The 10,982-nt window shown below is 39.8% G+C and overlaps 1 protein-coding gene across 2 annotated transcripts; it reads left to right on the forward strand.

Annotated features, from left to right (window-relative positions):
• Window positions 1-22: 22 nt before the first annotated feature.
• eco (Establishment of cohesion) lies at window positions 23-10,740 on the forward strand. Of its 2 annotated transcripts, none has more exons than XM_022852608.2 (9): window positions 23-310; window positions 511-627; window positions 1,110-1,955; window positions 2,220-2,546; window positions 2,771-3,012; window positions 3,293-4,493; window positions 4,824-5,182; window positions 5,369-5,617; window positions 8,338-10,740. In XM_022852608.2, the coding sequence occupies exons 2-9, from the start codon at window positions 528-530 to the stop codon at window positions 8,605-8,607; spliced, it is 3,594 nt and encodes a 1,197-aa protein (XP_022708343.1). In that variant the 5' UTR covers window positions 23-310; window positions 511-527; the 3' UTR covers window positions 8,608-10,740. The 2 variants fall into 2 exon arrangements, with proteins under 2 accessions (XP_022708343.1, XP_086829276.1); XM_086973150.1 differs by having other exon boundaries at window positions 548-627.
• Window positions 10,741-10,982: the final 242 nt, after the last annotated feature.

Here is a 10,982-nt window from a genome sequence, read left to right on the forward strand (position 1 = left end):
TTGCTCAGTGCTCAATTTACATGTGTAGAGCTTTTTATTATAATATAACTTTCTTCACAGGAAGCTGATTCGAAATCAGGTTTTTCATCAAAACGTTTGTTCTGTTAAAGATATTTTGTACGTCATCTCTGCTAGCAGTAGTCATCTTGAAGAACGACAAATTAACGGAACCGTTCGCAGCAGTTACTTGATTAGACCAGATTTGGCGCGAACTTTTCTAACATGATTGTGGCAGCAGATGCCCTCTCGACGTTTTCGCCCCGATAATTCCTTAGATGATACACAGGGTTTCTGTGTGGAATGATCTCGTGTAGGTGCACTGAGGATATCGTGACGGTATTAGAAAGTACAGCATGATTGCATGCACTGTTAATTGTACATATGTAGTTTGACGTATGTTCCACTTTGGATTTCTGGTCGTCGGCCGGATACTACAGGCTGTTTATGGATGTAACCAGTTACCTTATCGGTGATTTATTAATAAAAGCTTATACATGTATTATTTAACAGACTCTAACATTGCCTGAATGGCTATCACGCAAACTAGGCGCGACCGCCAGCAATTCACAACGGGCGCAAATAGAAACATATCGAATACATCGAAGGTTACTGCAAAAAGAAATGCTGGTATGTTTCTCACTAGATTTTTTTACACGTATTCTGAAATCATGAGATTAGTAATCTTTTGTTAAAAATATTTAATGTTACAGCCTTATGCAGAGTAGACTTTACTACTGAGGTGTTTTAGGACATTCAGCTCTTAAACTTTAGACTCCATATGTCACTGTCGTAAATTTGGACATTGTATTTGGATCTTGAGAATGTGTATATGTGTTAGCATCGCGGCTGAATATGCATATCACGATTAAGTATAGGTGTTGATTTGTTAACATTGATCCGAGTAGTTTGACCTGGACAGTAAAATCTAATTGCTTACCCCTCACAAATGTTTAGAAAATGTGATTTTTTTTTTTCTTACATGTAAGTTGTTGTTGCTAATAACAGCCAAGTCAAATTTTCGTAATATAATCGATAACTTTACCCTTAAAAGCTTCCTTGCATTTGAATCTCAACAAAAGCACTGCGATTCTGTTACTGTATTTTACTAGGGACATATTCAAAGCGTCGGAATCTACTGAAGCGACCTACCGGCAAACACAATAGACGTTCGCTGATTGACAGTGAGGAAAAGGCCGCTGACAATGTGCTGCCTACAAAAAATGCTAAGGAAATGCCAGGACAAACTGATGCAAGGTCGAGGCAATTGGAGAACGAAAAAGCGGAAGATGCGAAACACACCAAAGTCCGAACCCAAAATAATGGTAAAAAAGTACCACTTGTAACCAACGCTAGATTAAAAGAAATTTACGATGAAAGTGAGGAACTTGTTGAGCCGGATCGGAGTCCTATAAAAGCCAAACTGCTGTGTTCGCATGCCAACTTAGCGGACGCAATTGTAAATAAGGCTGCCCAAAGTTCCAAAGGTCGTACTGAAGGAGCTACATCTTCAACGATAGACAGCAAAATAGATCATGAGCCTATTCATGCTCAGATCATAACCACCAAAGTAGATAATGGTAAAACACCAGACTGCGATCTGAGCAAATCGAATCACGAAACTGCGAAAAATCATGCGGAAGCGGGCATCTGGCCTGAGGAGGAACTACCTCCATCAGAAGATACAGCTAAACTAGCAACGATACGCAGCGTAGCTCCGTCAAAAAAGGTGGTCCAATCTCGCACAAATGGAACCAAGCGGAGGAACTCTGCTAGGTCCATTTTGACGAACAGATACGGAACGAGAAATGCTAGAAAACGCATAGATCAACAAGCACCGCCTGTTGTTGTTATTACTGATACAGACGAGGACTCCGATAGTCATCAAGAGATAATCTCCAAAACTGCTTCAGAAAACGACGCTAGTATTGGGTCGAGTGAAAACTCCGCACCTAAGGGTACAGTTTGCATGTGTTGTTTGTAGAAACTACACTTTAGAGGAAAGATTGATAAAGCCTTTATTTTTGATTGTGATTACATAATTAGTAATTGATCGACTGGTACCTGCTTGAAAATGGTAGATTATTGCAAACGGCCTTGCTTATTATTACGCATGGGCAAAACAAACTAGTCACTTTTATTTTTTGAATAGCTAGCACAAGGAAAAATATGATGGACTGTAATTCTTTTTCATCTGTTTGTGTCTATCTTTATATGTAAAGGACGGACGAAGATGATACCGAAACCGAAGAGCTCTTACGGTGACAGATTTTCAGCCTATTCGCCTGAAGTGACTGAAGCATCAGAGCTAACTGAAATGGACGCGCATATAAATGATGCGAGGACAGCAGCTAAGAGCGCATCGACCTTTTTAATAGAAGAGCCAGATACTGCTAACGGTGAAGCCAATCGCGCACCTTCAAGACAATTCGGCTTACGTGCATCAGTGGTCCAAGCTTCGCGTAGTGGTAGCGTCGAAGAGGCTGGGACTAGTGATATTGAGTCGAAGAACCCAGAAGAGAGTCAAAGACCTGGCAGGGCAGCAGATGGTTAGTTGAGCACGCATTTAACATTAAATTTTGGTATTTTATCTAGTAGATAGTCATTAGGATCTTTCCGAAGCGGTAATGCGGACAGTATGTCAAAGCCAGTCTTAACACAGATATCTCAAGGTAACATGCGAATCAATTTTATTTGGTAAAAGTGCAACTTAAGCATTGTTATTTTAGGATGCTGTTCAAATAGGTGCCTTTTTATTTGCAAATTTGCGCAGTCTCAAAGGGAGCTCCTCCAAAGAGCTTCTACGGTAACAAGGCCTCATCAGATCGCCTCTCACCTGGTGCTGTTCAGGAGCGACTTCGTGCATTATCATTTACTGGTCGGAAAAGCTTCATTCCCACGCCAGCTAGTGAGCGAGTGCTGGCAAAAGGTCGCAAAGTAAAAAAATACGTGGGTACTAAAGCGAGAAAGACGGCTCCAGCTAAAACAGCCCCGCTGAAGAAACTGCCAAAAAAGGTAGTGGCAGGTGTCATCGTTTTATTTTTGATGGCTATTTGTTATATTTTCGCTGAAACTCGAATAAGAGCTCATGACATGAAAAAGTTGCTTGTTCCTAACGCACACGCTAAAAAAGTGGATGTAATTTGAAATAACGGCAATTTTTGTCTACGAATTATCCATGATAAGAAAATCACGATTTTCGAGTGAGAAGGCGAATTAGACAAAAGACAGTTTTCATTTAAGTAAGTGCAGTCAATGTTATAAAAGTCACTAAGTGAATTGTTCTTATCTATAGGTGATTAAATCAAGTGGATGTTGTAGGAAAACTAGGTGCACATCCAACGAAGTTCGAGATATGCCGACGTCAATCATTTCGCTAAGATCAGAATCTCGACAAAGGCACACCAGAAATAGGTTTTTTAAGCATCACCACCCGGTGTCGAACGTCAAGGTTTATTATCAAGGAGGAATTCTTAAGGTAGCACCGCACGTTCCCCTTGCCACATGTAAAGGACCTATTGACTTCGACTATAAAGAGGATAATATTTCGCATGTGGCTGAAGAGGGTGGCAAATGCGACAATTTCGGCCTAGAAAGTGTCGACGATTTGGAACGCTCGGGAGTCGTGTCTAGGGCAAGTCTTTCCAGAGACGGTCTGCGTAAACGAAAAGCTCCGATTCTAGAAAATACGAAAGTTAAGCGTAAAAGACCATCATTGTGGCGCTACGAGGATAAGAGATCGCCTGTCAAAAGGATTCCGGCTGGGCTTACGCTGAAACAGTATGAAGACGCTTTGCTCAGGGAGGAATTTAACTTTCCCAGTGTCTGGGTACGTCTCGAGAGATTACCGGAAACCAAACCCCAACGTAAGCGAAGGCCGGCTATTGTTCCCAAGCGGCTTTCGATGGAAATGAATTTATCTAATCAGTGTCCAATGGAAAAGCTTGTTCCTATAATTGTACTTCGACGAGTCGACTCACCTAGTAAACCTGTACAGCACTACACGGTGGGTGAACCATGTAGCCCACTGAAGCCTAACGAAGAACGTCACGAACTTATTGAAGAAGGCGCACCAATGGATGATGATACCGTCCGTGCAAGTTCTTCAATGGCGGGTTTTGCACCAGCCTCGCCCTGCCTTTCGCCTTCACCGGAAGGTTTCCAATTCCAGACGCATTCAAGTCCGCAACAAACCTCAACGCCTTACCTAACTAAGCAAACAGCTGTGCCTATACCATCTGTGGAAAAGCCCCCATCACGACCAAGAGTCGTGCCTAAACAATACAATCCTGCAGACGATGCTTTTGGTTTTGATAATATTGACACGCCACCTAGATATCGTGTGAGAAAAATGGTCGAATCGTTGTTTGTAGTAAATTCCCCTGAAAAGAGACCCAAGGAGTTGACTCCGAAAGTGGCGAAAATCAGTCAACCTACGATCAATGCCGTTTTACAGAGAAGGTTGACGGGTTCAGCGCGAACTCCAGCAAAAAACGGCAAGTTCATTTTTTTTTATTAAAAAATATTTTATAGATTCCCTCACGTTGTCTTCTCATACGCGTATACTTCAACTATATATTGGCCCAAACAATTGTAGTTATTGTTTTGTCCGTGCCGATATTCTCGAAAATAGATTTTGTGTGCTCCTTTCTGATTGCTGACTAAAGGTAGTGATGACTACGAATCTTGTCCTAAAGATGTCCTGTTTCTAAGTAGTCTTTTTGTACGCAGGTCCATACATAGCTTCAACAACTATGTGTATTGTCAGACGAAACTTTGCTTTTTTAACAGTCTTTACTATTATTTTTTGTCGATTTTCATTACAGATACTGCAACTGTTCTAAGTCCTTTCTGTCGGCAGTTAAATCCTCAAATGACGTCGACACCCTTTGAGCCTACTGAAAGTGTCAAAGGCAAACGTGCATGCAACTTTTATAGTAAATCTTCCTCAATTTTTGAAGAACCGCCAGCAGTTGCGTCACAGAAAGAGAAAAATGGCTTCACTGGCTTCAAGCGGCTGCTTGATCGATTAGGTAAACGGCAGCTGCAGATCGACGCAGGACAAGAAAGGTTTGGCGCAAAGACATGTACACGCTGTGGAATGATCTTCTCTCAAGGCGAGGCTGACGATGAGAAACAACACGAGAGGTTCCACAAACAGATGCTTAGTGCAGTGCGTTTTAAGGTAAGCACTGACTGCACTCAAAATGGCCACGAGCGTAATATAATATAGCATAAGGTAACATTCAGGAAACACTTAAATCTCTGTGGTCTTTATAATGAAGTTTCATTATTCGCTAATAAAGATAACCAAGAAGAAAATCTCGCTCAAATTTGTTATTAATTCAACAATTCATCTGCTGCATTATAGGACTGGAAGAACATCTACGTCGTGGACATCGTACCTGAGTTGGGAACCGTGTATTTAATGAGTCCACAGGACGCCAAGTCAGTAAGAGATAAGGTGGAAAAGGTAATGAAGTTTGCTAACCACTCGATTGGTTTCGATTGGGAGTACATCAAGGTTGACCCAGTCAATCACCCAGATCGGAGGTATGCGGTATTTGGGACTAATTCAGGCAAATTGGCCTCGATAGTTGTCATCGAACCCTGGACGAAGGTACGAATAATTTGTCTTTCTTTAAAAAAGTGTTTCTATTAGCTTATTTCTTTTTTAAAGTGATTAAGGTTCAAAGCCCAAGGCATTTATTGCAGATTAGACCTCAATACTACGATCAAGCACACAAGAATAAAAATATTGTATTCCGTTAAGCAGGAAGTGCGTGTATTAAAAGCAAATAGCAATATTTAGTGGCAAACTTTCGCACAAATGTACATATCAGCGATTTCTCTTTTTCAAATGGCAGTGCATCATAAGCGAAGCTGCATAGATGACAACACTTACTTGTTGTACACGAAAAGGAATCAGTGGGCGAAAATACATTCAGCTATATTTTCATTGATTTCTATATGATCATTTTTTCGACTTCCATAGGCTACTTTAGAATCATACAACGCGCATTAGTGCACGTAAACAAACTAAAATGTAACATATCAATAAAATAGGATCATTTAACGGCTAGATTAGGCTAATATAAGGCTATATCCTCAGTGCATGATTCAATACATAAAGCCCATAGCTCATAATAGGATGTTCACAACAGTTGAACACTTCGAATCTGAGTAGTATAATTATCGCATTTTAAAAATTAATTGGTTAAACGGTGTAGTTTTTTTTTTAAAATCTTACTTAGTGCATTTGAATTTCTGTTCTATATTTATCACAAACCTTTGATCCCTTTGATCCCCTATCACCTTTGATACACTTTATAAGATACTTTCTCGCTTCCTTCTTTCAATTTGATTCCGGTTTTCAACACAAAAATGAAAAAGACTAACAAGACAATCATTTTATTATCATTAATGACATCAAGACGGTCTTTTGCTTGAATCGGCGGTATTAGTTTATATTAAGTAATCCATGATCTTTACTGCTAGCTTTCTTGCTCGCTGTCATCTAGCTATACGACGAAGAATCCAGTCTCCTAAAGAGCAACGCAGCTTCAAATGCTATTCCGCATGTTCCCTTTTATCGTAAATTAGTTGGCCAGAAAATAGCGTTTTGGGTGATGCCAGCGAGTGGCTTTTGTCTTCGCTTCTTATTACTCCCTCCTTCTCTATCTCGGCTGTAGCTGTGTTGGTATCCCAAAAGGGCCGTGCACTCAATGAGCGAACTTGTAAAGTATGATACCACATAATCGTATCGGGGCAAATAGGCTCGTGGCCGTGGTTACACTTCGCCGAATCCTGCCGTCGTGAACATTGGCTTTTCGACTGTATTAGTATTTCTCTTGAATTATATTACTGCTAATACTATTATAGTTGCCTCAATACAATTGACGGGGCACAAATAGCGACTGGAACGTATCACTCCATGTCTGCTTTACTATGAGTAATTACTCAATGTTGCCCTGGCCTTATAGGGAAACAGGTTCCTTTCGGTCGATCATTTTGAGATGAATAAGCTAGCTCTTTTCTCGCTTACACAAGTAGTTTTCCGAGTAGCAAAAGTGACGCATTAGGCGACGCATCAGTGTTAACTCTGTATCCGGTTCAGTCGGGTGTAACTGGAATTTATTCAAGCCGGAAGCCTTCTGGTTTAACTCTGTGTCACTGATCGGAAGTTAGAAAACGTTGACCTGAAGGTGTATAAGGACAGGCCTAATTTAGTAGAAGGGACTATCGACTGTCTTACTAGAAGAATGCTCGACGCAAAGGTTATCGAAACCTTCGAGTTGGCTCAGAACTATAGGACGAACAGGAAGCTAAGGTCCTATTAAAGATAATCGAATGTCGCCTGTTCTTCTACGCTTAATTTTCGTTTTTCGTTTCCAAACCTGTGCTTTTGTCGCACATGACCTTCAATAATGGCAAGTTACTGTTACAACTGTTCGTTAAATTACATAGCTCGATACCCTGCAGTTTCACCCATAGAAAGCAAACGCTGTTAAACTTAAATACCCACATACCATTACTTTACGACAGCGAAATTATACCTTGGTTTTTTGTTGAACGTCTGGTATGGCTGTTAGGTTTTTAATCAAATGGTTGGATTCCAGCACGGAACGAATCGTGGGTCTATGCCCAGACTTGAATTCACGCCACTACATGTCCCTAACGTTGGCAGCCAAATACGATATCCATTGAACTATCATCAAGACCTTTGTTGAACACTAACTGTGTAGAACCTAGCTCGATTTCTAGTAGATAGCAGTTCCCCGAAAGGGCTATCTCAGTCAAATAAAACATGTTTTATTTGCGACTGACTGAGAAAATAACCAGTTATTGCTAGTTAACGTTAAAAACAGAAGCACACTTCAACAAAAGATTGGTCAAATTGACAATCACATTTTATATCCGTGAAAGCTTTACTTTTATTCGTGTAGCTTTCTGACTGCACAAAGTTCCAGTATTTTGAATGACAGTGTTACGAGTACATTACTTCCATAAGATGTCTGCAAATGACACTCGTGGTATGTACCCCGAAATTCATCCATATTTTGATCGAGACCGAATCACGAGCTGCCACTGTGTCTATGGTGGACTGTACGCATCCTTTTGAAGAACAAAAGAACTGGATGTTGTGAAGATTTTGTAAAGTCAACGCTTTCATTTTTTTATTAAAAATGCAGCACAATGAAATATCACGATCGCGATTGTGTATGCATTTCATTAATAATACCTAAATCTTTAACACGCACAAACATTATTATTAGGATTATCGGATTAACTTCGTATTGTAGTAATGTAAAACGTGCTCCCATTTTTTGTTATTTTCAGGCGATTCGCACGCTTCCTGGGGATGAGCTCTTGGTGGAGAATGGTACCGTGTTCAATGTGAGTTATTCTGTTATATTCGCTTGGACTTTTCCCCCGTATCGGCGAAGGGGTTTGGCGTCAAGGCTATTATTTCATTTGCGGGTGCAGCTTGCCGGACCAGGTGAAGAGCCCATAGGCTTCAATCAGATCGCTTTCTCTGACCCGTCACCCGACCTACACAGGTTTGTAAAGGGACTTACCGAATCCGAAACCTACCTGGTAGCCATCTAGAAATCCTCCGGTGATTTTGAAACAGGAGATCCATAGTCATTTAGTGGAAGCCGGTTAACTCGTTTACACTGATGAGGCAGACAAGATTTTGAAATGGTTTGCATTTGACAATGTTGAAACTTTAATTAAGTGATGTACGAAACGAATAAGTGGCTATAATCGCACGAAATCTACATAGTATCAGAACAAGACCACACAATAGCCATAACACGGCAATGCTACAAATATTTACGGGACAAAGATGAAAACGCTATTTTTTTTACGTGACCATAAACAAAATCAGTACTACGTTTTGATGAAATTATCAATAGTATTATGCATCCATATACATGACTGAAGGCACGACATGACTGAGTACGATTTCTTCTTTTAAATTATAGCCAATTACAAGATCGTGTATACAATGTAGTTTAGATTACAAATATTATGGACGATTAAGCGCATGCTGTGAAGTACTGTAACTTAGTTAATCATGTGATGATCATTAATAATACTGACAATAAATAGAACCAATACGAATATAATGCCTGGATTTAAATACCGTTTGTCACACACTTATACAAGTGTGTGTGATATATATAAAATCGGAACAAAGTATAGTGGTAAACATTGCTACAGCAGCCACAGTGCTATACTATATCAAAAATATGAGGGTTGATACCAAATGGCAAAGGTGTATATGTTGCACAACAATAGAAAACATTACTCTTTAACTAGACGAAACGAGCAGTTTTGTGGTACTAGTCGGAGAAAAAGATCCTTGCGAGTAAAGCTTAGCTACTTTTTAAATGGTTCTAAAAAAATGTGAAATTCCCATTGATATTTTTTTGTAGAACAAACAGCTATCCCATTGTGAGCGGGCCTGTTCTTTTAACTTAGGTAAGTTTAGACGACGCTAAATTATTTAATCGCATTTACGGGATCGTGGGTTGTGTTGCAATGTTATTAAAGTACAGTGTTTACCGTGAGGTGTAGGGCAGACCCAAAGCTCATAGCGAAGTGCCCGCATTAATTGATTCAAGTACTTCAATCCATTGTATTAGAAGCCGACGTGAAGTGAACAAAAATAAGACGGGAAATAAAATGAAATGTTGACAATAATGGAATACGAACAAGTATTGAAGATACCAGGAACGAAGGTGAATAACGGCTCAAAATGTCACGTTTATTATCATACAGAATTTCGTGTCCAGCTTATAGACTGCAGAGATTATGTATAGTCCTTATGTATTTTCGATATTGCAATTATATGCGATATTTCATAATAAGTATGTTCAAACACACAAATAACTGAGTCTGTATGAGCTTTATTGATGACTCGCCTACATTGCGTTATTTTTGCCTTTAAAGTCATGGAAGAACAAGCTGCTTGCCGAATGAGTACTTTCGTTGTCTCCAACAAACGAAATCTCGAGTAGTCAAGTGTCTTTTGCAATGTCAGTTTAGGCCTTCACATCGCCGACCACATCCCCAAATTGTCTTTAGGGTCGACTTTTTTCAAAAACTTTTAATGTGATCAGTTACCTTCCTCTGTTCTTTCCTCTATTGCGTGTTCAAGACGTGTTCTTTTCTCCACGATCTTTCACGACGGTGCCGGTGTTCTCAATATATGAGGTGAAATATACGCGATTTTTTCAATTGTACAAGGTATAACCGCTCTCATATTATCAAAGTTTAATGCTAAAGCCGAAAATTGTTATCGTGTTTTGTCCTCGACGTCGGAATAGAATGCATGATCTTCCGTTTTGTAAAACTCGAGGTAAAAACGTTCGAAATTACGTTAGCTAACCGTCGCTTTAGGCGGCTGTGAAACTCCGAATGATATTCCATCTCACTTGATAAGTCGAAGTTTAGACAGGTTATCAGTGCATTACCACGGGGACAAACTACACACGTAACAAGTGTTTCCCATAACCTGAATAATATATGTATGTGTATCGATATACCGAACGGGATGAAGCAGTGATAGTACAGTATTGTTATGCAATGATTTCAATGGGTTGAAACTGTATTATGATATCTTCTTAAATGAAACAGCAATCGAATAATATTATACGGCGAACAATAATCACCATGACAAGAACGACCCACAACGAAATAACAATAAAAATCTATTGCGTGTAGCCATTAAAATCACTTGTCTATTACTACTAGTTAGTGAAAAAAGCATTAATGATAACGGCATTTTTTTTATACAACAAGTTTAGGTAGCTGAGAGCTCCAAAAGCAAGCTCTTTTCAGAGAGTCACCTGTATCAATCGCGGTAACGACCAATTTATACATAGGAACGTTGTATACCCATCTAAAAAATACGTACTGCTAGAAATTGGCAAAGCCAGTTGCTCGTGTACACATCTGCCTAAATACTGGGATGC

This window comes from Varroa jacobsoni, unplaced genomic scaffold (genome assembly GCF_002532875.2).
Source record: "Varroa jacobsoni isolate VJ856 unplaced genomic scaffold, vjacob_1.0 scaffold_17, whole genome shotgun sequence".
NCBI classification, from domain to species: Eukaryota; Metazoa; Arthropoda; class Arachnida; order Mesostigmata; family Varroidae; genus Varroa; species Varroa jacobsoni.

Bases quoted from the DNA above. Each gene is read 5' to 3' on its own strand.
- eco (XM_086973150.1), top strand. From the start codon at position 276: ATGATACACAGGGTTTCTGTGTGGAATGATCTCGT. The intron at 1,956-2,219 runs GTACAGTTTGCA...TTATATGTAAAG, and splicing joins TGAAAACTCCGCACCTAAGG to GACGGACGAAGATGATACCG. The intron at 2,547-2,770 runs GTTAGTTGAGCA...AAATTTGCGCAG, and splicing joins ACCTGGCAGGGCAGCAGATG to TCTCAAAGGGAGCTCCTCCA.